Source organism: Pangasianodon hypophthalmus, chromosome 9 (assembly GCF_027358585.1).
Source record: "Pangasianodon hypophthalmus isolate fPanHyp1 chromosome 9, fPanHyp1.pri, whole genome shotgun sequence".
In the NCBI taxonomy this organism is placed as follows: Eukaryota; Metazoa; Chordata; class Actinopteri; order Siluriformes; family Pangasiidae; genus Pangasianodon; species Pangasianodon hypophthalmus.
Genome location: NC_069718.1, coordinates 821,316 through 849,278, shown reverse-complemented (window position 1 = coordinate 849,278; position 27,963 = coordinate 821,316). Strand labels below are relative to the sequence as shown.

At 38.3% G+C, this 27,963-nt stretch overlaps 2 protein-coding genes across 5 annotated transcripts; both read right to left on the bottom strand.

The window, feature by feature from the left end:
- LOC113525258 (4-galactosyl-N-acetylglucosaminide 3-alpha-L-fucosyltransferase 9-like) lies at nucleotides 1–26,997 on the bottom strand. 2 transcript variants are annotated; one of them, XM_034302325.2, is made up of 2 exons: nucleotides 26,692–26,997; nucleotides 1–1,944 (listed from the first exon to the last, which is right to left on the bottom strand). In XM_034302325.2, the coding sequence occupies exon 2, from the start codon at nucleotides 1,935–1,937 to the stop codon at nucleotides 744–746; it is 1,194 nt and encodes a 397-aa protein (XP_034158216.2). In that variant the 5' UTR covers nucleotides 1,938–1,944; nucleotides 26,692–26,997; the 3' UTR covers nucleotides 1–743. The 2 variants fall into 2 exon arrangements, with proteins under 2 accessions (XP_034158216.2, XP_026767531.3); XM_026911730.3 differs by lacking the exon at nucleotides 26,692–26,997 and adding an exon at nucleotides 6,821–7,169.
- On the bottom strand, nucleotides 13,590–21,804 carry LOC117596676 (4-galactosyl-N-acetylglucosaminide 3-alpha-L-fucosyltransferase 9-like). Of its 3 annotated transcripts, XM_053237130.1 has the most exons (3): nucleotides 21,328–21,794; nucleotides 19,700–20,087; nucleotides 13,590–15,520 (listed from the first exon to the last, which is right to left on the bottom strand). In XM_053237130.1, exon 3 carries the CDS (start codon nucleotides 15,511–15,513, stop codon nucleotides 14,320–14,322), a length of 1,194 nt encoding a protein of 397 aa, XP_053093105.1. In that variant the 5' UTR covers nucleotides 15,514–15,520; nucleotides 19,700–20,087; nucleotides 21,328–21,794; the 3' UTR covers nucleotides 13,590–14,319. The 3 variants fall into 3 exon arrangements, with proteins under 3 accessions (XP_053093105.1, XP_053093106.1, XP_034158218.2); XM_053237131.1 differs by lacking the exon at nucleotides 19,700–20,087 and having other exon boundaries at nucleotides 13,590–15,628; nucleotides 21,328–21,804; XM_034302327.2 differs by lacking the exon at nucleotides 19,700–20,087 and having other exon boundaries at nucleotides 21,328–21,800.
- Nucleotides 26,998–27,963: the final 966 nt, after the last annotated feature.

The window sequence follows — 27,963 nt, the reverse complement described above, 5'->3', positions numbered from 1 at the left end:
GAGTCCAAAGTCCAGTTTTATGGCTTGCAGAATGGCTCTGCTCACTGTATTGAACACACTGTAAATTGTATACATTTACAAAAAAGTGGATAAATAAATACCAGAATGCCTTCATCTTTAGATCTTCATACGTAAGCTCTCACAACTGAAGCTTTGGGTATTCATTAATCTTCAGAAAGCAATATTCAAAGTCTATCCCTGGATCACTGGGCACATAGCCGGAAATAAAACACAGGGAGAACACAAGAAATTCCACACAGACAGAAGCCTGAGCTCAGGTTTTAAATACTGAACACCATTCCCACCCTGCAGTATAAAAATTGATTAACACAGTCTTAACAAGGACAGTGGCTTCATATGATTTGTTGATTGATTTACTTACTTATTATTATAAATCCTAAATGTCTCACCAGTGATTATTGAGTTAGTAGAGAAGTAACCTACAGAATAGTAGAAACCTGTAGAATGGTATAACGTGAATGTGTAGCTATCAGTTAACATTCAATCTTATCAGTGATGGTTTCCTGGGCATAAAATAGCAGGAGACTGTGCACCATCAAACCCTAGATGAAAATTATCATGAAAGTAATGCTTATGTAATGCTTATGTTAAGTAATGTTACATTGACTGGAAAGAAAATTAGATCAAGGGTCTTGGTCTGGAAAAACTACTCTTGAGACCTTTTGAAGAATGGTGGGATTTCCAGCGTCTCCAGTCAGAAGTTCATGCTGGTGTAATGCTAGCTAACCCCAATACCATTTATTGAGATTTTTAAACACTCTGTAGCCCTTATTGTTTCTTATATGATCACAACTTCGGCAAGCATGTTCTAGACCAAAAGGTGCACCTTTAACAGTAAAGTGTTTTCTCCAGGTGAAGTACTGTTCATAAACTTCCTGGTTCTGGTCCAGAAATGTGAGATGTTTTGCCAGTTCCTGAGGGGATTTGAAATCGTCCACGTGAATGAATGAATCTGCTGGAATGTATTCCTCATAGTTATCCCTGGGTGGACCGAGAACCACAGGAACCGTGCCTAATGCCAGAGGGTTAAACAGCTTTTCTGTGAAGTAGTCTCTGTGGATGGAGTTCTCGAACGATAAGTAGAATTTACAGCTTTGTACAATCTTATTATAATCTTCATTGCCGACATACCTGTTGAAGTGTCTACCGTAAGCCTCTACTTTGACGTGTTGGATCAGTTCATTAAAATAGTTCACTCTCCTAAAGTTGGGGTTCCAGTTACTGACAATCCAGCACACTAATTTGTCCTTTGGTGGTATTTTAAAGGTTTTGTCCTTCTCAGACGCTTCTAGGATTCTCCCATAAGGCACCCAGACATCTGAATCTCTCCGATAATTTGATGTAAGATTGAATACATCATTTAGCTGATCACGTCTACCTGAATTATCAGGAGACTCCATGTTCATCCATACCCACTTCTGGTGTGGAGGTCGTGGTGTGTTTAGCAGGTTTGTGACATCACCACCGATATCTCTGTGATGAAACATAACACCATGGGCTTTGTCATACTGGCTTCTGTCATCTGTAATTTGACAACCTTTAATACCAAACAGTGGACTACAGGCTTTTACATCAAATTTAAAACCAAAAGGCCATGACCAGATTAACATGATGATGTCATGATCATGATTTTCTTTAGTTTCTTCCATGACAGGTGGTTTGGTGATCACTTGTTGTTGCTTTACCAAAGTGTAATTAAGAGTGCTGGTGTTGTTTATACTCTGGTTAAAGTTTTCCATCAGTGTTCTGAGGCATTCATCTGTGCAGACTCCATGTCTGGAGCCTGGAATACTAGGGCATGTTGTCCAGCTTATAGTTGGCTTGTAGTAAGTGAAGAATACTCCTCCAAAACAAAAAAGCAGAAAGAGAGACAGCAGGATATGCTGAAATGATCCTGTTGAAGGTTTGGCTGTCATCTTTCACCTTTTGGAGAAGAGAGAAATAAAATTCATGAACTTCAGTTAATGCCAAGTTACCTGAGAAAAAACATTAATGATTTTTATTAATGATTTAACTCATGGCCTCGTTGTTATTAGTTTCTGTGTGGCATTTGGTCAGAAAAAAGTGTTTATTAAGGTTTTTTGTGTAATATATGGAAACTCAGATAAAGTTGGTATTACAGTTTAATTCAATTTCATTTATATAATGTTTTTAACAACGGACATTCTCACAAAGCATTTTAATTTAAATTTATCCCTAATGAGTGAGCCAGAGGTGACGGTGGTGAGGAAAACCTCCCTGAGATGATATGTGGAAGAAACCTTGAGAGGAACCAGACTCAAAAGGGAACCCATCCTCATGTGGGTGACTCGGATAGTGCGATAATTATTTATAATCTTCTATAACTACACTATATGTATATTTTATATATATATATATATATATATATATATATATATATATATATATATATATATATATATATATATATATATATATATATATACTGTATACTATAGGGTCAAAAATTATTAAATGTGTTAACAAGAACTTGAGTATGAGCATCATTAGAGTGTTACCTTTAAGTCTAACATATCAAACTGAAGTTATTGTTCAGTGATGGAGACTTGGGTGTAAACGGTTCTTAGCAATTGCAGACGTTAGACTATCCAAGGAAGAACATCCACAGCCATCATTATGGTTTCTATGTGGTACTATCCATGGGCTTAATTAAACCCAAGTATTATTCAAAGTGCACTAGAAGTAATAAGATTTTTTCTGTCCATTAGCATGTTTCGTTTACTTTTCTCCATAGCTGCTACAGTATTTGTAGCTGTACCATGAGTGCAGTATCATTGTCTTTGGGCGCAGTCGTACTAATTCAGTCACATGAGCAGGTCACACTATTATTATTATTATTAGATAAGATAAGATATAAAGAAGGTGTAGCTATTAGAAGCAAAGCTCTGTAGTGGTTAGAAGCAAAATTTGATTAGAAGTGTTAAGTTTAGTTAGATCGTGTTTTTCCTCTCAGCCCTATTTAAACTCACTGACCTCACTCCTGCTGACATGTGCCTCAAACCTATCATCTCTCACACACCCAGAAGCTCTGCTCCACAAACCAGTAACCTCATCAACCCTCCACTGTTGTCTCCGTCCCAAACAGTAGGTGGGCTCTGGAACTGCCATACAGAAACTCGACTTCATCTCAGTTTTAGTTTCCCAAAACTCTCCCCACTTTCTGGCATTAACACAGACCTGGATCACTCCACAGAACTTGGCTACAAGGGCTGCTCTGTCCTCTGCTTATGCTTTCTCTCACACTCCATGTGAAACTGGCAGGGGTGATGGTACAAGCTTTTGTTTTCGAGGTGCTTCACACCTCTTTCCTTGTCTCATCTCAACATCTCATTCGAATTCCATGCATTTACAGTTACCTCTCCAATCAAACTCTGATGCATCCCTACATCAGGATCTTGTGATCAAAGCCCTTATCACATCCCGCACGGCACCACACTCCCTCCGATCCTCTAGCACTTCTCATTTACATTTACATTGATGGCATTTGGCAGATGCTCTTATCCAGAGCGACTAACAATAGTGCTTTGAAGTCTATCAAAAATACATCCTGATATTGGCTCACTAGGTCACAAACTAGGAATACCATCAGTCCAAAACTCTGTTGGGGAGGTAACAGACAAGTGCTCAGACAATACTTTTTTTTTTTTTTTTTTTTTTTTGTAAGTGCTAACTTAAGTACTTCAGGAAGAGGTAAGTCTTTAGACGTCATTTGAAGACTGGCAGTGACTCAGCTTCTCGACTGATCCCACCATCTCTCAGGGTACAAAGAAGGCCTGCTAAAAACCTACCCCCTCATGAAGTACTTAAATTAGCCTTTAAATTTGCCTCCTGAGATACCGGCGACCCTGACCCCTTCTGCTCTCCAGACCTGCTTGATCCACCCTGATGTCCTGCTTCTGCTTGGAGTTTTCATCCCTTGGAATCCACTTGCTGCTGCTGAGGATGGACCCACATGGACAGCCTAAAGTTCCATGAGATTACTGAGGATGGTACCACCTCGAAACCAAGAAGATGGCTTTGGACTTCAATTGAGATGAACAGTTTTGCTACGATGGCTTAGGGATATAATTGTTATGATAGCTTTAGGACTGCAATTTCGACAAACAGTTTTGTATCTCCATCAGTGTTCAGTTGATAACTTCAGCAAATAGACTTCGTGTGAAAACTGTAATGAATTTCCTGGTTACGCAATTGCACTATTTGTCCATGTAGCACACAGTTATAGAAGGAAATTATTTATAATGAGGATATTCAGATAAGGATGGATTCCCTTTTGAGTCTGGTTCTTCCTCATATCGTCTCAGGGAGTTTTTCCTCACCACCGTTGTCTCTGGCCTTCTCATTAAATTCACACAAATTCATAAATTTTAAATTTATATCTTGAATTTCTATATTTCTGTAAAGCTGCTTTGTGACAATGTCCATTATTAAAAGCACTACACAAATAAAATTGAATTGAATTAGCAATTTTACTGTTACAGCAATGTTACAAAAAAAAAAAAAAAATCTTTTGTCTTGTGTGTTTCATCCTACATTACCTCCCCAACAGGGATTTTAGACTGATAGTACTCTTAGTCCATGACTTATTGAACCTGTATGAGGATGTAATTATTGATAGAGACTGCAAAGCATTTCTGTAAGTCATTATAGATACCAAATGCCATAAATGTAAATGTTATTTGAGTTTACAGAATAATACAGTTCAAAAATCCACTTTCTAAATGTGTCAGTATTTTGATAATCTAATGTACACCTTGCTGAGCTATAAACACAGATCACAATATTTGAGTATTTTGCTAGCTGGAGCTTTGAATCCCCAGATCTTCACCCTGATAGAACCTTATAATTCCAAGGTCTTGAACTTGGTTTTCCTGGTTTCTTTTGTTCCCCTAGTGTACAATATATAGGGACTACATATGATTACTCTGCATGTTGGTTGTTGCTAATTAGCAGTCTTTGGAAGTAAACTAAATATTTGTATAATATCCAATAAAATTACCAGTAAAGTTTGCTTCTGGTCTAATCATACAGTTCTATCTATTTTATTATTAATGTATGTAAGCTAAGCACAGCTTTTGTCTTCTATTGTTACGCATAATGTGAACTTTTAAAGATCATCACTTTTAGCCTTTAGCAGTTTATCAGAACAATGTAAGAGACCTCTTAACTTTTTTCACCCTAGGTAAGCCATGCTTTCATTAAAAAAATCTTGTTGCATATTTTACCACCAAATCATCATCTATTAATTATTAACACCATATTTTATTCCTCTATCTGTATACACTGATCAGCCATAATATTAAAACCATCTGCCTAATATTGTGTAGTTCCCCTTGTGCCAGTAAAACAGCTCTGAGCCGTCGAGGCATGGACTCCACAAGACCTCTGAAGGTGTGTGTGGTTTCTGGCACCAAGACGTTAGCAGCAGATCCTTTAAGTCCTGTAAGTTGTGAGGTGGGTCCTCCATGGATCGGACTTGTTTGTCCAGCACGTCCCACAGATGCTCAATCGGATTGAGATCTGGGGAATTTGGACCTGTCCTGGTCTCTGCACACCACATCAGCAGTTAAATCTGCACGCCGGCGGCTCTGTTTCTTTTGGAAGCTCAAAAGCTTTGGTCTCCCTCTCAATATCCTTACAAACTTCTACAGATGTACCATTGAGAGCATCCTGACGGGGTGCCTTACTGTATGGTACGGCAGCTGCTCACTCCTCCATCGCAAGGCCCTTCAGAGAGTTGTGAGAACAGCTGAAGTCATCATCGGCAACAAACTTCCATCCCTTCAAGACATCTTTCATCTGCGATGTCTGAGGAAGGCCCGAAATATCACAACTGACCCTAGTCACCCAGCACGCAGTCTGTTTATCAAACTGCCATCAGGCAGGCGATACCGGAGCATTCAGTCCAGAACCAGCAGGTTGAAAAACAGCTTCTTCTACCTCAGAACCCTTAATAAACTGTAAAAACTCTCTAAAATTGCACTATTATCCCCCTTCATATCATATCAAGGACTACAAAAACATCATGTCTTTTTTGAAATCTTGCATACTTTGCACAACTACATTACACTACCTCAAAGCAAAATCTCCACCTCCACCTTGCACCTGCGCACTTTCTACATATATATATATATATATATATATATATATATATATATATAAAATAATGTGTGTGTGTGTATAATTTTTTTTTCACTTTTTATTGTTATTGTTATTGTATTGTGAATTTCTGTCTTGCTTGCCCCTTTAGTGTTTATTTCTGTTATTATTATTGTACTGCTGTAGACTGCCTAAGCCTCAGAAAAAGCATTTCAATGTACATTGTCACTGACACTTGTATATATGACAAATAAACTTGAAACTTAAACTTGGTGCCGTCTCTTCCCCAGGTATGTGGCGCACACACACCCGTCCATCCAGTCGTCTAGCAATCACAATCTGGCCCTTGTCAAAGTCGCTCAGATCCTTACGCTTCCAACACATCAGCTTTGAGAACGGACTGTTCACTTGCTGCCTAATATATCCCTCACCTTTACAGGTGCCACTGTAACGAGATAATCACTGTTATTCACTTCACCTGTCAGTGGGTTTAATGTTGTGGCTGATCGGTGTATGGTCATATGCATATTTAAAAGAGAACCTACTTCCATGAAAGTGTTAATCAGAAAGGACTGTAAAAGCACCTGATTTTAGAGACACACACAAAAACATAGTTGAAGATATAACCTACACTTTTGAATAAGAATGAAAGGGAATAAATCAGAATTGGTAAACATACCTTAATGCTCTAGATTATCCACTGACTCTGGGGCTGAGGTACAGAACGAACACGCTCCTATTACGTTTTTTGGAAAAGTGTTAAGTGTGTTTTGCGCAGCACCCATCACGTTTATGGTAGTAATGAGTGATGTATTCACTCTCTTCGACTGTAGTTCAGCAGCCAGTGCTCACGGATGTGAATATTATTTACATGGTTTGGGGTCGATTTGCAATTAAAACTACATGCAAACTTTTCCAAAAGCACACGGAGACGGTGACATTTACACCTGTGTGCAGTGTTTGGGCTATACACCATAAGCTAATATTTGAAAATGCATCATTAAAATGTACAAGATAATTCAGGATGTTTACTGGTGAAGTTGAAATTTTACTTATAGTTTATTCTCTCTGTTATTTACAGTATTCTGTATCTGCATTATGTTTTTACATTTGATTTCTGTTTTGATATCAGTTTGTACTTAATCATCTGCACACATTTAGCTCAGGATTTAGTCTCTATTATATTTTTGCTGCATGTGATGCTGTATGTATGCCTTTTTTATCACATCCTCAAGGTTTTAGTTTGTGATTTCTTGTTGCCATAGAAAAAAAAACAATTTGAGGCAGTTTTATGTTGCACTTGCAGTCCAGTGACCTGTCTTTACTCCTCCTTTGTTAGATCAATGTGATCATTTATGAGTAAGATAAACACTTGAATTGCTCTTGTATCAAGTGTTTTTGTATCGTATTCAATGAGAGTATACTCTCTCTCTCTTTTCCATGGCACAATCAACACCTTTTTGATTGAGCTTTTCTCTGCTCTTCTTCATAGTGGAATTTTCTCCACCATTTACTATTCCCATGGTTATTAAAAGATTTTTTTAATGAACAAAATATGGTAAACACACAGCACCCTTACACGCATGCACAGTGGAAAAAACAAAAAAAAAGCTAAAGAGGAAGAAGCCTTGGGAGGAGCTTTGCTCAGCAGGGGGAGTCCATTCTCCTCTCACCAGCTCTGTGAGTCATGAGTCTTTTTATACCTACGCCTCTACACCTTCAAAGTAACCTGTATGTTTGCCTAAACAGGTCTTTAAACTGAGTCTGAATCTCTAACATTTATAGAAAGTCTACTTCAATGGTATTTGCATAGGGGGGAAAAAAATTCTCATTTTAATAAGATTATTAATTTTGTGTCAGTGTCAAATTGCAGGTTATTAGTACACAGAGCCTCCATCTTGCCATGGTTTAATATTTGTTATTAATAGCTGGTTATAATCAGTAGAGGTGTAATGAAAAAAAAAAAAAAAACCCACAAAATCCAAAATTTTATTCGATACGATATGGCGGTGTCAGTTGTTTTGACACAGTAAAATAAGCATTGCCTGAATATGTGTCTTAGGTTTCCATTTTCAACTGATCAAAACATTCAGTATTATAAAAGTACAGTAATTGAGTATATATAATAACCTAGTGTTGCCTCTCCTGATTCGAGATGAAGGGGAAGCGACTTTTTTCAGAGGTGAGAATGAGGTCTTGATTAAGTTATATACAAAACAATGCAAAAAAAAAATACTGGTGTTATTTTCGACTCTGACTTGAAATTTAACAAGCAGCTAAACTCAGTTGTGAGGGGAAGCTTTTTTCAACTGAGAATTATTGCCACATTAAAACTTAGCTTGTCATTTCTGGAGACTGTTATTCATGCGTTCATTTCCTGTCGAATTGATTATTGCAATTTCCTCTACATGGGACAGTCAAACCTGTCCTGTCTTCGATGGTCCAAAATGCAGCTGCTCAGCTCCTGAACAGCACAAAAAGAGGAAACACACGTCTCCTGTCTTGGCCTCCCTTCACTGGCTGCCAGTCAAGTACAGTACAGCACCAAGTTATACCTCTGACATACTCTGTCTTTAAATAAAGATAGTCTAATCAGCTACTTTTTGCCTTTCTTCGAACTTAAAAGAAGTTCAAAGGTGACCGGGCCTTTTCTGTCATATCTCGGAGATTATTCAGTTCAATTCAGTTTTATTTGTATAGCACATTTAACAATGAACATTATCACAAAGCAGCTTTACAGAAATAAATACATTCAGGATATAAATTAAGAAACCTTGAAAGGAACCAAAAGGGAACCCATCCTCATCTAAATAAATAAATAAACCCCTGCTATAACTGTGTACTATATGGACTAATATTGCAATTGTGCAACCAGTAAATTCATTACAGTTTATACATTAAGTCTGTTTTGTTGAATCTATACACTGTTCACTGATGGAGTCCTGAGTGCAAAACTGCTCACAGCAACCGCAGCCCCAAAGCAACTCCCCATATGTGATCCCCAAGCCATCTCCACAGCCCCCAGGTGGCTCCATCCCCAGCAATCCCAACAGTTCTTCAGACCGTCCATATGGGGCCCCAGCAGCAGCGAGCAACTCAACCGATGAGAACTCCAACCAGAAGTAGGGCATCAGGATGGGTCAGGCAGCGAGGAGGAGCAGAAGATCACTGGCATCTCAGATTATGGAACAACTCGCCCTTTTTCATAAAGGCAACTGCCACTGTCGACAATTTTAAATCCAATTTAAAAACATGTTGAAGCTCCAAAGGTCTTATAGATCTGTAGTATCGGGCTGTTTGTTTTTGTTTTTGTTCTGTCCTTTTTCTGTGGTTTTTACTTCTCCTTTGAGTTACTTGTTAAGTTTTATTCTTTTCATTCTTTTATCTCATTTTATTTGATTTATTTCACTGTTGTTTGGATTTAGCTGAGATGATGTACAGTACTTTGGCTGACACTTATTGTCTTTTAAATGTGCTATAAAAATAAAGGTGACTTGACTCATGCAATGTAATGACTCATGCATCTCGAACAATACTGTACCTTGTATTGCTACATGCCTAATAATTGAATATAAAGCGGAACTGAGTGGTGACTTGTTGTGGTTAACGAGAACATGTGTGACATGAAACAGTCTTTAAGATTTAAGTGCACATTTTGCTAAAATTGATTGTTATAAATTTTTTTTGGAAATCGCCCAATACCGGAGAAGGAGGGAATTTAATACTATTTGTAACACCTTTTAACAGTCATCTGGGAGACTACAAGAGGAGTCTTAGCACTTTGTATTTTTGTTCTTATGTTCTGAATTGTTACTGCTGCACTGGGTTTGGATCTGAGCAGGAACATGCCGAGAGTTTTCAGGAGCAGGGGCTCAGTGTGTGGAATAATGCCTCAGTGCTTCGATATGTTTTTTGGGCAACAATGACTTAAGGCCATCTGACACTGCAGTCCAGGAAGTGGCTGTGAATTTTCCATACATGGGTGTGTACGGTTCAGGTTCAGGAAGTAATTTTACACATCAGTCTTCCAGAACATATTACAGTCAGTGTGCTTAAAACTGTCAATTTAAACCTCTTTCCGGCCAGCTTTTCCCCCGTTTCTGAGCCAGTTTGATTTGTTCGGGTCACAGTCTGAGAGCCTGAATTTGTATAAGAAAGAAAATGTAGTCCATGTATGTAAATTTGGGCAAGTTGTTTGGGTTCACCAAAACAAAGGTGCTATTGTTTTCACATGAGTACTGTAGATGTTTAGGATTTTTATTTGAGAATGTTTCTCATAGGTCTCCGATCTCTTGAGTAGTAAGCAGCAGTGTGGAGTCGTCCAGTTTATTGTCAAAGGAAAGTTCAGTGCTGTGCAAAAGAATTTTTTTAAAGTGAAGATACCTTGAACACTAATCTAAGTATAAAAAAATATTACTATATTCAAAAGTAAATGGTCAAATAACTACTAAAAAAAAAACTCGAATCATAATTGTGCATAAATTCTCTTACAGTCTGATAGTTTTCTAAGGAAATTGCCTGCTAGGTGATTCCAGGCTTCTTTGAAAGCATGTTACAGATCTTCTGCCTATGCAGATCACCAGCACCGATTAAAAAAGGTCAGAGATAAAACACCTGCACCAGGGTACAATAGTCATACTCACGCCCTCAAGAGAGCAACCCGTAACCTCCAGCGAAAGTGGAGAAAAACTAAATTAGAAGTTTTTAGAACTGCGTATAAAGACAGTATGTCTAGCTATAGACAGGCTCTAAAAGCTGCTAGAGCTGAGCATCTGAGCAAACTGATAGCAATAAACCAAAACAATCCCAGATTCTTATTTAGCACAGTGGCTAGACTAACAAAACATCAGATATCTGAAGAGAGTATTCCATTACAGTTTAGTAGTGAGGACTTTATGAATTTCTTCACAGAAAAAATTGATAGTATCAGGAACAAAATACTGGATGTTCAACCTTTGACAGCATCCTGTGATCTAGTCCAGCCTAAAGCTCCACATTTAGTGCTAAAATGTTTTACAGGTATAGGACAGGAAGAGCTTTATAAACTTATCAGCACGGCTAATTCAACAACGTGTTTGTTAGATCCAATCCCAACTAGATTGCTGAAAGAAGTGATACATACAGCTGGAGAGCCTCTTCTCAACATTATTAATTCCTCCTTATATTTACATCACGTCCCAAAACCTCTCAAGTTAGCAGTTATTAAGCCTCTTCTTAAGAAACCTAAACTAGACCCTGATGAATTATCAAATTGCAGACCAATTTCAAACCTTCCGTTTATATCTAAAATATTAGAAAAGGTTGTGTCTGCTCAATTATGCTGCTTCTTACAGGAAAACAATATCCTTGAAGAATTTCAGTCAGGTTTCAGGCCCCATCATAGCACAGAAACTGCGCTAGTAAAAATCACAAATGACTTGTTTTTAGCTTCGGACCAAGGCTGCATCTCAATATTAGTCCTACTTGATCTTAGTGCTGCATTCGACACTATAGATCATAACATTCTCGTAGATCGCTTACATCACACAGGTATTCAGGGACAGGCATTAAAATGGTTTAGATCCTACCTGTCTGATCGATACCATTCTGTAGATTTAAATGGAGAACTATCCAGTGTAATGCCAGTGAAATATGGGGTTCAACAAGGATCAGTTTTAGGACCTCTGCTGTTCTCAGTTTACATGCTTCCCTTGGGTAACATCATTAGAAGACATGGGATTAGTTTCCATTGTTATGCTGACGATACCCAGTTATACATCTCATCAAAACCAGATGAAATAAATAAATTGTTTAGATTAACTGAGTGTGTTAGAGATGTAAAAGATTGGATGACTGATAATTTTCTGTTACTAAATCCTGATAAGACAGAAATATTACTTATTGGTCCAAAAACCAGTACACAAAAGCTCTTACAATTCAACTTGCATTTAGAAGGATGTTCTATTACTACTAGCTCGACAGTGAAAGACCTGGGCGTAATGTTAGACAGCAGCTTGTCTTTTGAAAATCATATTTCCAATATTACTAAAACAGCCTTCTTCCACCTTAGAAACATTGCCAAGCTTAGGAACATTTTATCTGTATCTGATGCAGAAAAGCTAGTTGCATTCATGACCTCCAGACTGGACTATTGTAATGCATTGGTTGTCCTGCATCTTCAGTAAACAAGCTACAGTTAGTCCAGAATGCAGCCGCCAGAGTTCTTCCTAGTTCAAGAAAAAATGATCACATAACCCCAATATTATCATCCCTGCACTGGCTACCTGTTAAGTTTAGAACTGATTATAAACTAGCACTACTTACGTACAAGGCTCTAAATGGTTTAGCTCCCACGTATCTAGCCAGTCTTCTAACACGTCACAATCCACCACGCTCCTTAAGATCTCAAAACTCCGGACTTCTGGTAGTTCCCAGAATATCAAAGTCTACAAAAGGTGGTAGAGCGCTTTCGTATTTAGCTCCTAAACTTTAGAATAGCCTTCCTGACAGTGTTTGTGGCTCAGACACAGTCTCCCAGTTCAAACGTAGATTAAAGACATATATCTTTAGCCAGGAATACACTTAACACTTAACACATACCATAACCTTGTGCTTCAGTACATCTGATTAATTGCAAATTATGACTTAGGGCTTACTAATATTTGAACAGCAGCTACGCTAATTCCTTTCCACTTGTTTCCCTTCTTCTACCCATCCTGAGGCACATAGAGATTGTGCCAGCTCCAGTAGACGAGTCCAACCCTACGAGGATCCTGAGGCTTCCAGAGATGGACCTGCTCCAGCCGGTTTCTGCCTCGTGAGGATTTGGGTATTCAAAGCAATGCTGCCAACCCTATGTGGACTTTGAGGAAGACAACAACCTCCATGACTATAAATAAATAAATACAGAAAGGACATTGTTCATATCACACTCTCCAGTGTCACCCAGATGAGGATGGTTCCCTTTTGAGTCTGGTTCCTCTCAAGGTTTCTTCCTCATATCATCTAAGGGAGTTTTTCCTCTCCACAGTCGCCTCAGGCTTGCTCACTAGGGATAATTTTGTCTAATATCTAGGACTGTTTGCATGTTTTTGTTTCTTATGTTCTGTAAAGCTGCTTTGAGACAATGTTCATTGTTAAAAGCGCTATACAAATAAAATTGAATTGAATTGAACACAGATCACTCAGACAATTGTAGCCTTTCTTCTTAAGTAATGTGAAAATTATGTAGTTTTAGCATGCTTGTGTGACATGTTTGTGTAGTACGACATGCCAAGTGTGTCAGGCATGATGGCAAAAGCTACGTATAGACAAACAACACTTATTGGAATAGGAGGTCCTCAGTCGGGTGAACCCACAGCTTTAGGGTTTGCTTAAAGTGCTCCAAGAATTGTGATTTTATTTTTAAGGCCATATCACCCACCACTATACTTTAGCAAAGTTATCACAGATAGACACCATACAGAAGATGAAGAAAAGAATGGCTTTATTTGTCACATATACATTACAGTAGAGTGAAATTCTTTTCTTTGCATATCACAGCTTGTTAAGAAATTGGGGTTAGAGGACAGGGTCAGACATGATTCAGTGCCTCTGGAGTATAAAGCAGTAAGGGCCTCACTCAAGGGCCCAACCGTGGCAGCTTGGCAGTGCGGGGGTTTGAACCTCCAACCTTCTGATCAGTAACCCAGAGCTTTGACCTAATTTTTGATAACACACGCCTTCGACTCCCACTTTGTGTCACTGACCAAAATCGCTTTTTATCAGTGCTTTGTTTAGTTTAAAAGATGCCGTGAACATGATTCACACTTTCACAACCTCTGTTGTTTGGCATTTCTAGTAGAACCCTAAATAGACTTTTAGAGTTATAAAGTTCAGCTGCTAGAGCTCTTAATCATGCCAAACATTCAGCACACATTACATCAGTTACCCATTTCACACAGAAACACATACTTCTCACTTGAAAAAAAAATTACATGGACATTCCTTCTCAACACTGGCATCAGTCAGCCAACCCTCTTTAAATGCATAAAATATAATATTCAGTATTGCACTCCATGACAAGGCAAATAATTAGGTAATCCTTATGAACTGGGAATATATCCTTAAATGGAATTATGTAGCAGGTGGAGGCATGGTTTAGTATTAAAATGTTTTCCAGTGCAAGAGCCTACATATGCTTGTAAAATAAAATGCTAGCTAACCCCAATACCATTTATTGAGATTTTTAAATACTCTGTAGCCCTTATTGTTTCTTATATAATCACAACTTCGGCAAGCATGTTCTAGACCGAAAGGTGCACCTTCAGCAGTAAAGTGTTTTCTCCAGGTGAAGTACTGTTCATAAACTTCCTGGTTCTGGTCCAGAAATGTGAGATGTTTTGCCAGTTCCTGAGGGGATTTGAAATCGTCCACATGAATGAATGAATCTGCTGGAATGAAATCCTCATAGTTCTCCCTGGGTGGACCGAGAACCACAGGAACCGTGCCGATTTTCATGGGATTAAACAGCTTTTCTGTGAAGTAGTCTTTATGGATGGAGCTCTCGAACGATAAGTAGAATTTACAGCTTTGTACAATCTTATTATAATCTTCATTGCTGACATACCTGTCGAAGTGTCTACCGTAAGCCTCTACTTTGACGTGTTGGATCAGTTCATTAAAATATTTCACTCTCCTAAAGTTGGGGTTCCAGTTACTGACAATCCAGCACACTAATTTGTCCTTTGGTGGTATTTTAAAGGTTTTGTCCTTCTCAGATGCTTCTGTGATTCTCCCATAAGGCACCCAGACATCTGAATCTCTCCGATAATTTGCAGTCAGATTGAATAAACCATCTAGCCCAGTCCATCTTTGTGAATTATCAGGAGACTCCATGTTCATCCATACCCACTTCTGGTGTGGAGGTCGTGGTGTGTTTAGCAGGTTTGTGACATCACCACCGATATCTCTGTGATGAAACATAACACCATGGGCTTTGTCATACTGGCTTCTGTCATCTGTAATTTGACAACCTTTAATACCAAACAGTGGACTACAGGCTTTTACATCAAATTTAAAACCAAAAGGCCATGACCAGATTAACATGATGGTGTCAAGGTCATGATTTTCCTTATTTTCTTCCATGACAGCTTGACTGGTGATTGGTGGTAGTTGCTTTACCAAAGTGTAGTTAAGGGTGCTGATGGTAGTTAAATTTCTGGTAAAGTTCTCTTTGAAAGCATTGAGGCATTTATCTAAGCAGACTTCATATGAGGAGACTGCACCATCAGAACACAGTGCCCAGCTTATAGTTGGCTTGTAGTAAGTGTAGAATACTCCTCCAAAACAAAAAAGCAGAAAGAGAGGCAGCAGGAGATGCTGAAAACGTCCTGCTGAAGTTTTAGATGCCATCTTTTACCTTTTGGAGAAGAGAGAAATAAAACGCATGAACTTCTGTTAGTGCCAGGAGAATAAGAGACGGCAGGAGATGATGAAAATATCCTATTGATGGTTTTGATGTCATCTTCTACCATCCAGAGAAGACAGAAATAAAACAAAGGTTGGTTAATGCCACTTAACCTGAAGAATTCCCTCATTAAAGAGTTTTCAGCAACTACATTAGAAGACAAGGGGCTAGATGCAGGAAGTGCAGCGCAAAACTCAATGATTTAACCACAAAATGCACTTACAATACATCTGAAAATAACATTCAGATTATTAAGGCTGTAGCACATCAGAAGCCGATGTGAAGTGGTGCAAATGGTTAACCGCAGTTTGGAGATAATGTGGTATTAAATAAAGGTCTTATAATATGCCATTGATTACTTACTGACTTTAATGGAAAGCTGGTCCTGTACAGTATGAGCTTCGTAATTAAACTCTATTCTTTTTTTATCTAGTGCTTGACTGCAGCTTCTATAACATTTAACAATATCTGACAAATTTCCAGGATCACAAAAGTGCTGTTTAATGAGTAGAGTTTGTTAGATGAGAGGAAACTGAAGTATGTATGGTGGCATGTAACTGCGAAATATGTAAAGAAACCAAAAACGCAACAGCAAATTAGATATAAGTGACAAAAGCAGCCCAGAGGACAAGCCGTATTAACACAGATTTCCCTTTTACCAAGAACCAAATATGTTCTTGTATTATACATTATGTCATAAATAAAAAAATATCTATAAGAATGAATTAAAAACCTGTCTGCAGTTTAAAGCCCCCCAATTTTAAGGGTAAACTGCACACTTGGCAACACACATGGCACTGATTTACAGTTAAATTTAGGTGGACAAAATCCCAACTTCTGCTCATCATCCAAAACTTATTATTAATTAAAATCACTTGAAATCACACAATTTTCTGTTTCTCCTCCCTTTTTTTTGCACCAACTTCCTCCTTCAAGTGCATATGTATGAGTAAGAGAAGCACACTCTGCAGGTCTTCACGTGCACGGTACTTAAATGACACGTGCAGAAAGTGGTCTAATTCCACCTGAACACGCGCACAAACACTTCGATACACCTGATCCACAGAGTGATATCAAAGGCACTGCAGTGACCAAGCCTTTGTTTCTTAATATAATTAAAGAGTAACCACATGTTTGACAAGCAGGTGAGACCAAATTTGTGTTACGGAAGTTATATCCTAGTTACACAGTAACTGCAAACTATGATGGTTATCTTCATTAAGATATTTATCAGCTTCATAAAGTAGTTTGTGATAAAGTGAACCCACTTTTGGTGCCACGTCGATTTAGGCAATGTGCAAAACAAAAACCGACAATTTAAAACTAAAAAAAATCACTTTCACGTTAATAAAGTGATGATGGAATAAAATGAAACGAATGCTAATTATTTTTAAACATTTTTGCCGTTAATTACAAGATTTACGTTTGGAAAATTTGTAAATTGTCTTTTAAAACTTTTTTGCAGGTAACTGTACACTCTCAGAAAAAAAGGGTCCCAAACTGGACCTTACACAATCAGCACATTACCCAATGATCGGCTCTCAACTGACCTCAGAGCAGCGAAGGCGGATATGTAACATATGCGAGAACATTTGATATAAATGGTAATGTTAATGAGGTCAGCTGGCAGTTTGTAAAAACTAAACCTCAGCTATATTTATTTGTTTGTTTGCTTGTTTTTTTTAGCTTATTTGTGAGACTGTTAGCCAAATCAGACTGCTAGTTACAGTAACATTAGCTGCTCCAGTTAGGCTGCAAACTCCTTAGTTGGCTATAAATAAACACTTAACGTTAGTTCAGTTGTACGTTGTTGTATTGTGTAGCGTTACTCATTAAAAACATACTCTGAGCATGATAAATTTCATTATTAACTACTGTATTAAAGACAATTCTTACAAGGTACAAGTATGTTGAGTCGATTGTATTGTATGGTATTTTATTCTATCTTAACTTTTACAGTTGTTGTGTAAGTGTCTTTTATTGTATTGGTTTTGTTATAATGTGTTGTGAAGCCAAAGACAAATTTCCATTTGTGGACAATAAAGGAAAGTAAGTAAGTCAGAAATAAATACATAACTTAGGCTGTCTTGTAAATCAAAATAACTCAGTAAAATTACACACGCTGGTTACGGCCTTGCCTACAATGGTGCTTTTAGTTTATCTTTAAAGCTTTACTATAAAATAAGATTACAATCCAATTACCCCAATCATTTTAAAGGTCACTATTTCCACATTTCTAGGTGAAAGATACAGATTAAAGGTACAGAAGGTACTGTAGTACCACCTCAACAACAAGGAAAGGTGCAGTTTAGTACCTTTTTTCTGAGAGTGTGTAAGAAAAGCTTTTTCATTTTTCGTAAGGCTGAAAGGACAAGACTGGGTGAAGAGCCAGCTGGCAAAAACCATAAAGTTATAAAAGAAAGGCCAGTTAACAAGGAATATCTGTCACTACTGTGTCAAGACAAATGAACTCTACAAGAGTTAAGTCAGGAGATAAGCGATTTTGCTGTGTAACCATCTATTTGTTTTATTTTTTCTACTTCTACAAATACAAATACAAATTAGAAAGACACATTTTTTTCAGTGTAATGGTTAGGTGTATTTTCAATCACATTATTATTTATTTTCTTTGTTTAGTGTGAATCTGCTTGAGACTAATATTCCCTGTAGTCAATATTTAGCAAGTTTAAGAATGGATAAAGTGTGCTTCTCATACACAAAAAACATATACCCCTCACTGCAGAAGAAAAAGTCCACAGGGTGGAGCCTGGCCTGATCCAGCTCCTCCTTCCTGGGTGGAGATGGGCGGAGTCAAGCCAAAAGTCCAGCAGGTGGAGTGTGTTTCAGTCAGGATAAGTGTGTTTAATGTGTTGTTTTGTGTTGTACAATGTTGTGTGTGTTAGGGTTAATGTTACAGGAGTTGGATCGGATCCAGCTCCGCCCCCTGGACTTTTGGTTCTGCATTGTGTGATTTTATGCTCCTCCCCAAACCCAGGTGTAAATCAGCACCGTATGTTGCTCTGAGATTTATAGGCAGATGTTTTCTGACAAATTATCCGACCCACAGAGACGTCCTATGCTTCTTCATATGTTTTAATGCTGTGATAAAGTCAGAGTAATAAAGTAAACAAAAGAGCACTTGTGTGAACACTTGAATACGTGTGGTATAGTTTTAGGACAGTTTGATGAGGTAGGACACATCATCAGAACATTGGCAGAACTGGGCCATTTTTTAACAGGTTTGTTTTTATTAGTAATTCATTCATTCATTCGTTATTATGTAATAGGTGAAATTATTTATTCTTAAGTTGTTTCAGGATACTTGTAAAATAACTGTGTTTTAATACCACTTCTCCATCGCAATCTTTTGTGCAGATCATGAATTAAACGCTTGAGCTTTTTCACTGCAGTTGGTATGATGAGCTACAGCCTTATGAAACTGAACATTATATTCAAACCCAGTGGTTTTTTTTTTCTTTGCATAAAATATTTAGATTTTAATCGTACATAGGGACAAACTTCCTCTTTACACACCTCTTTAAATTTGTAAAAGATGCTTATTTCCCAGACGAATGAAAGCTGTTAACATAACATGCAGAATTTTAAGCATTCTGCAACAAATTATTTTTATATTCCAAAAACACATTTATGACTTACAGAGCTTCATACATTTACAACGAAATCTGCCTTAGTTTTGATTAAATACGATTTTAAGTCCTTCGGCTTTTTATACTTAAATATTGAACTTTAAACATTATGTTAATTTGAAAATGAATAAATTGAAACTTTCCCTTGTGAAAATGACGCTTACTTAAATGCACGAATAACATTTCAAGTATGTAAAGCATATTTGCATTAAATTAAAATATATATAGCACAATAAATGAGTGTATTTTAGTTACAGTATAAGTAGCACTGAGGAACACTATGTGGCCAAAAGTATGCGGACACCTGAGTATTGTATAGCATATATCAGATGCACTTGCCTACTGCAATCTGTACAAAGATATTTATAGTTATTTTCCCTGCACTGTATTGTCCTTTATGTCTAATGTGTGTTGCTATTCACACATTACAGTTCAGAAAGCAGTTAAGAATTTCACTGCAAGAATTACACACTGTTTTACTCACTGCTTGACTTGAACATCCCATTCCAAAACCGTGGAAATTAACACAGAGTTCATCCCCCTTTGCTGTTATAGTGAGCTCCACTCTTCTGGGAAGCTTTCCACTAGATGTTGGAGCGTGGCTGTGGGGATTTGTGTTCATTCAGCTACAAGAGCATTAGTGAGGTCAGGCGAGAATGCCTGGGGTGCAGTTGGCTTTCTAATTCATCCCAAAGGTGTACTGGACACTCGAGTTCTTCCACTCCAACCTTCACACACCATGTCTTCATGGAGCTCGCTTTGTGCACAGGGGCATTGTCATGCTGGAACAGGTTTCAGTCTCTTAGTTCCAGTGAAGGGAAACTGTAAAGCTACAGCACACAGAGACGTTCTATACAACTGTGTGCTTCCTGCTTTGTAGTAATAGTTTGGGGAAGAAAGACATATAGGTGTGATGGTCAGGGGGGCACATACTTTTGGCCATATAGTGTATATGTTATCAGTACACACAATAGTATATTTACAGTGTACTTACAGTGTAATAACTGTGTCTACAAATTGAACTCTTAAATCTACTAAGATGTATTTAAGCATAGATTAATTATAATCCAAATACACTTGTCATAAGTTATTCCAAAATAATACATTTACTACAGGACACTCCTGGGCAAAAAAACAGGCCAAGCCCAAAATGTCAAATCTGAAGCTTTTAATGGTCTTAAGAACGAATCACTGGTGAGGAAATGAGCAGAATGAAGCAGATGCTCCTGAGAGCTCCTGTGCCTCCATTCACTGGTTTCCTTTCGCTGTTTGGGGAAAAGCTAGAAACAGCGAAATTCACTTCTACAGTCTTCTTCTACACAAAATCATGATGATTAAAATGTTTGATGTAAAATTCAGACTAACACGTGTCTGGGTGTACAAACTTTTCCAAAAATATCTTATGGGATTTTTTTCTTAAAAGATTAGTGATTATTTGGTTTTCTGCCACCTGATGCAGCTCATCAAGAGCCACGAGGCTTAAACATTTACAGAAATCAAAGGGAAAAGCTCCCATACTGAGCTCCTTTATCTCTCTGATTCATTCCTGATCATTTCCTCACCAATGATTTGTTGTTCAAACCATTAAAAGCTTCATATTTTGCCATTTGGGGCTTGGGGCATGTTTTTGACCAGGAGTGTGTGTATAAAGTGTTAAAACTAGAAACATATATAAATATTTATATTAATTATAAGTTTTAAAATGACACTTAATTCCATTTTTCCTTTACAAGGGTTACAGCGCTGTAGGTTGTTTGTGTGTTAATGATAAAGTTACAAGAAATGTTTTATATATAAACGTCCACAAGGTGTCGACAAAGCGCCATAACTGACACTCATCTTCCGCTCATGATGAGATACAGTAATTACTGGTACTGATTATTTCCTTTATTTCCTGCTGATCATTTCCTTTTTCTTTAAGCTCTAAACAGCTGATATACAGCTCAGTGAGTCGCGTGAATAAAACGCACAGTGTAGACGTTGTACACTTCTGTTACCTGTATACCTGGATTAATTACAGTGAGGCGTGGCTGGGTGGCTGAACACTAAACACACACTGCGACATTTATTCACTATAAACTAACAACTCTTAAATACAGACTTAATACTTACTTTGTTCTGCGGGAAAAAAATCCAGTCCAGACAGTCTGCTACTGATCACTTTCTTCTTTTTCCATTAAAGTGATTTAACGCAGTAATCTTCACCTGATCTTCACCTGGTCATCACCTGATCTTCACCTGATCATCACCTGATCATCACCTGATCTTCACCTGATGTCATCAACTTCATGACTGATGACGAATCATGACGAATTAAAACCCGAATAATCAGATTCTGAGAAATTAAGATTTGACGAGACCATAAACGGGTTCTTGCAGTGATACACAGGTAGCCCTTGGCGTTACCTGGCCACGACTGCGCATGCGCGGAAGCAAAAAACAATGACTATCAGTTTACAGTCTCGTTAAGCAAAATAAACACACATTGTCTGGTTATAACGGAACAAAAAACCGTAATATTGGTTTAAATGTCAAAAATGTGTTCGTCTGAACATACAATAGGCATAATAATCTATTAAAATCATCTATTATTATTATTATTATTATTATTATTATTATTATTATCCCATAGATTACATTAACACCACCTATTACAGAGGCTGGGTTTATGTAGATATCTGCCAGTTATTAAGACTTTAATCATAGATAAATAACACATTTACAGAATACCTGGAATTTTAAAGCAAACTTGAAAGAAAAAAAATCTTAATTGTTTCAGCTACATTTAGTCTCCATGAAGCTCATAAAATTGCAATGACTTGTAACCTTCCACACCTAAAATAAAAATATATAAATAATAATTTTAAAAAAAACATTGTATTTATGATATTGCAGTTAATATTAATTTGTCGTACTGGTGATGTTTCATGATTTTCATGGCTTCTCTTTACTCATTTACATATTACTGTTAAATACGTGGCTGTTACAGGAGATAAGATCCATCTGTTCTCTGTACCACATTCTCTCACACACACACACACACACACACACACACTATGCAGGGGCGGATTTAGTGATTTGGGGGTTCTAGGCAAAATATAGGAATGAGCCCCTCATTTCAGTGTTTTAACATCGATATTTAAAATTTCAGCTTACGTTATTTAGCATTAATAATTAAATATATATATATATATACACACACTATATTGCCAAAAGTTTTGGGACGTCTGCCTTTACATGCACATGAACTTTAATGACCTCCCATTCTTAATCCGTAGGGTTTAATATGGAGTTGGCCCTTTCCAGCTATAACAGCTTCAGCTATTCTGGGAAGCTTTCCAGAAGGTTTAGGAGTGTGTTTATGGGAATTTTTGACCCTTCTTCTAGAAGCGCATTGGTGAGGTCACACACTGATGTTGGTCGAGAAGGCCTGGCTCTCAGTCTCCGCTCTAATTCATCCCAAAGGTGTTCTATCGGGTTCAGGTCAGGACTCTGTGCAGGCCAGTCAAGTTCATCCACACCAGACTCTGTCATCCATGTCTTTATGGACCTTGCTTTGTGCACTGGTGCACAGTCATGTTGGAAGAGGAAGGGGCCGGCTCCAAACTGTTCCCACAAGGTTGGGAGCGTGGAATTGTCCAAAATGTTTTGGTATCCTGAAGCATTCAAAGTTCCTTTCACTGGAACTAAGGGGCCAAGCCCAACTCCTGAAAAACAACCCCACACCATAATTCCTCCTCCACCAAATTTCACACTCGGCACAATGCAGTCCGAAATGTACCGTTCTCCTGGCAACCTCCAAACCCAGACTCGTCCATCAGATTGCCAGATGGAAAAGCGTGATTCATCACTCCAGAGAACGCGTCTCCACTGCTCTAGAGTCCAGTGGCGGCGTGCTTTACACCACTGCATCCGACGCTTTGCATTGCACTTGATGTAAGGCTTGGATGCAGCTGCTTGGCCATGGAAACCCATTCCATGAAGCTCTCTGCGTACTGTTCTTCAGCTAATCTGAAGGCCAAACGAAGTTTGGAGCTCTGTAGCAATTGACTCTGCAGAAAGTTGGCGACTTCTGCGCACTGTGTGCCTCAGCATGCGCTGACCCCGCTCTGTGATTTTACGTGGCTGACCACTTCGTGGCTGAGTTGCTGTTGTTCCCAATTGCTTCCACTTTGTTATAATACCACTAACAGCTGACCGTGGAATATTTAGTAGTGAGGAAATTTCTCATGGACTTATTGCACACGTGGCAACCTATCACGGTACCACGCTTGAATTCACTGAGCTCCTGAGAGCGACCCATTCTTTCACAAATGTTTGTAGAAGCAGTCCGCATGCCTAGGTGCTTGATTTTATACACCTGTGGCCATGGAAGTGATTGGAACACCTGAATTCAATGATTTGGAGGGGTGTCCCAATACTTTTTGCAATATAGTGTATATGTAGATTCTAAGTCTGCCCCGACAATTTAGAGATGTCGGTCAGCCTACAACGCATCTCTTTGGACTCGGAGAGGAAACCAGAGTACCAGGAGGAAACCCCCGAAGCACAGGGAGAACATACAAACTCCACGCACACAGGGCGGAGGTGGGAATCAAACCCCCAAACCCCGGGAGATAAGATGATACCTTTATTTTCATTGTACAAGTACAGTGAGGTATCGTTTGGAGCAAGCCAGTAGATGCCATCAAGATAGATGATATCAAATAAAGGACACAAATAAAAATGTGTACAAATGCAGGTAGAAATGACAAAGTACAAAAGTGCAAGGTGCGAAAATGGAAATAGAGGGTTGCTACTCACTGAGTCTGTATTGTTTTGAGGTTGTAGGAAGATATCAAAATAAAGAATTATATGCACACAGGTGTAAATGTAAGTGTAGTACAAGATATTGCACAGAATGGTTCTTCACAGTTAATGCACTTAGAAAGGTTTTGAATTGCACTTAGGAAGATAGCAGTGATGATCATGAGCAGCTTTGATGGATGTAGAGCCAAAAACAAGAGAGAGCTATAAATGAAATCTAGGGCAATGATGATAGTCCATTTTATTGCATAATTCATAAATGACAGCATTCCGGATGCAGCCATTCAGTCAGCTGGGCTAGCTCCATATCATGCTGTCAGGATAGTAGCTCTATCTGGTAAGTCTCATGCTGGTGTTCGACCATACGACCTCCCCAGAGAGTTCACCACCATGCTTACTGTTGCACTGTACGTTTCACCTGGCCCAATGTGAAGGAAGTAGTTAATGAACTCTGTGTTTTCAGTAATCTACAGTCTACACACCCTGATGGATTTTTTTGTAACTGATGTCTTGATGTCAATGATGGCTAAATTCCATTAGCATGTTGATATCACAACCCATACAGTAAATACAGTACACCTTGTTAAACCAACATGTCTGTTACGCTAATTCCAGCATACAGACAACTACTCACACGTACCGAACAGGGAAAAGCCTAGCCTGAGGGGGCCATCACAGCACTTCAGGACTGTTTAAAGCAAACAGATTCAGACATGTTCAGATAGACTTTCTGACTGGAAGACCCCAGCATGCGTCCAACCACAGTGCACTGTCGGTCCACTGCTGTTTGTGCCGCTGATTCACGACTGCGCTGCATATTACAGCTCAAACCACATCATCAGGTTTGCTGAGGACATTACAGTAGTGGGCCTCATGACTAACAGTGACTAGAAGTGGATCAGCTCGCAGGCTGGTGCAGAGACAACAATCTTTCAATGTCGATAAAAGGAAATATGACTGTTGGCTTCAGGAGGATCCATGGTGACCACTCTCCACTACACATCTCAGAGGACCTCACCTGTACCATCAACAACATCTGAATAAAAAAAAAAAATTAAACAGCCCACAAAAAAACACATCCATCCATCCGTCCGTGCATCTAGAATTTGCAGGAGGCCCATCGTATAGCAGCCACCCGTGTTCCACACACACCACCGTACAATGCACATGGACTCACACAACGTCACACAAACACTGGTTAAAATCAAAACTTCATATGAAAGTGAATCAGAAACATTGGCCTAGAGTCATTCAGTGACTGACTCCGAATCCCAAAATTTATCATAAACATCTACAAATATGTTGATAGACAAGAACGATCTGAGACATAGAACACTGATGTATGCAGATGTACGCAGACAAGCAGAGTAGCCTGAGTCCCAAAACAGTGAGGAACCTGAGCGCTAACCTCATATCACGGAAGACACAAAGCAACAACCACACTGACCTTTAGTTTGCGTCTATGTCTTGTTTGCAGGTTTGACCCATTTCAGGGTTTTGTGTGTTCTCTTTGTGCCTGTACTGTTGTCTGGCTTTGATTATTATGTGTCTATTACTATTGTGGACCTCTCGCTTTTTGTTCTTCATGTTGGTTGTTTGCTCTGCACCTGCCTTATCTCCTATTGATGATGCTGTGCGAGTGTGTGTGTGTGTGTGCGTATGCTGAGAAACCAGTGTTTTATACCAAACAAATGACAAAAGTAAAAATAAAAAAGATAAAAAAAAAAAAAAGAAAATTCAATTCAATTTTATTTGTATAGCGCGTTTAACAATGGACATTATCACAAAGCAGCTTTACAGAAATAAATGGATTCAAAAAAATATATTGTGAATATGTGAATTTATCCCTAATGAGCGAGTCAGAGGTGATGGTGGTGAGGAAAAACTCCCTGAGATGATGTGAGGAAGAAACGTTGAGAGGAACCAGACTCAGAAGGGAACCATCCTCATCTGGGTGTAACGGATAGTGCGATTATAAATCATTCCCTTCTATTATTGTGTACTATATGGACAAATAGTGCAAATGTACAACCAATAAATTCATCACAGTTTTCGCAAGAAGTCCGGTTGGTTAAAATCTATCCACTGTCCACTGATGGAGAAAAAGACCGAAATGTAAATATACTTTAAAAATATATTTAACTCAAATGTATAAATAAGTGTAAATAAGTCTTACGCTTAAAGTGATTTACGAACATGTGATGTAGTGTATCTTGATATCTTGTTGTCTCTTGCTAGTGTATAACAAACATAACACGTAGTACATGTTCTGAATCTTGCGCTTTAAAGTTTAATTAAATACAGTTTTATTTGTACAGCTAAAATCAGGGGTGGAAAATTCTTGCGTAATTGTACTTAGGTACTACACTTGAGTATTATTTTGCCATATTTATACTTTACTAGAGTATTATAGTAGTATTCTCAGAATTATGTTGATACTAGACATCGTCACAAAGCAGTCACATCGTCACAAAGCAGCTTTACAGAAATCCCCATATAGCGTTATGTGTCATGTAAAGATCTGATACTTTTACCAAACATCTCAGTGTCTGATGCCATCTGCCCGTATTCCCCATGAATATGACATTATAACAGTGCAGCAGTAGTGAAAGCATTCAGTTATTCACTTAACATGAAACCTGCTTGTAAATATTAAAAGAATAAACTTACCTATATTTGAAATCAAATCCTCTAATGGTGTAGTTTATCCACTGAATCTCCTGCTGAAGAAAAGTGTGAATGCACCTCCGCAGTCTGAGAGTTAACTCTGGCAGAGTCAGTGACTCAAAAGTGTCTTAACCTGTTTGATCATTGTTGTGTCATGCTCAAGTGTGTTGCATGTCATTCCAGACCGAGGTTCAGGCCATAACATTACACACGAGGACAGCACAGAGGACAGGGTGTTAAGATCAGTCCAATAGAAATGTGGCACTGTACAACAGAGTACACACTAAGTGTACAGGCCAACAGGAACTACATGAGCATAACATGCTAGAGCTGAGTGAATATGTATGAGCAGGGTGGAGCCTGGCTGCCTGAGGGTGCAAAATATATCTTTCAACAAGTGAGATACTGTGCATGCTTTGTAAGCTCTTTTGTGGAACATGGCTTCAGCAGACGGATGAAACCAAGAAGATCCTGCAGAAACAGCTGATCTTTATTTGGGGTTAATCAGAAGAATTTCATTGATAACACCTGTATGATAATTACTTTTGAACATGAGATTAAATGTGATTGGTTCATCCTGAACACAGCCACATCCCCAATTATAAAAGGGTGTGTATACTTATGCAACCAGGTTATTGTAAGTTTTTTCTTTTTCCTTTTTCTCTCTAAAATATTTCTGATTGTTTTTCACTTAATTTTTATACGCTGTAATTTCACATTGAGGGTGGAAAAAGTTCTGACATGATTTATCTTAGTTTCTTTTTCTTTACATCACAAAAAGCTGAAATTTTAACAGGGGTGTGTAAACTTTTTATATCCACTGTAGAATGGAATGATTTATAATCGCACTATCCGTTGCACCCAGATGAGGATGGTTCCCTTTCGAGCCTGGTTCCTCTCAAGGTTTGTTCCTCATATTGTCTCAGGGAGTTTTTCCTCACCACCATCACCGCTGGCTCGCTCATTAGGGATAAATTTATAAGTTAAAAATGTATATCTTGAAGTTATTTATTTCTGTAAAGCTGCTTTGTGACCATGTCCGTTGTTAAAAGCGCTATACAGATAAAACTGAATTGAATAGAATTGAATTTTGTCTGGAGAAATTCACATTCCCTTTTTAAAAATGTGTTTTTTCTCACTGTGTCTTTATCTGTAGTTTCACTCAGTTGACGTCTCAATCATGTGTAGTTCACGTCTCCAATTCAGCTTCTCACGTCTACTTCTGTCCAGGTGTGAAGTGCTCCGCGTCAGTCAGTACCCAGACCCAAACCATAC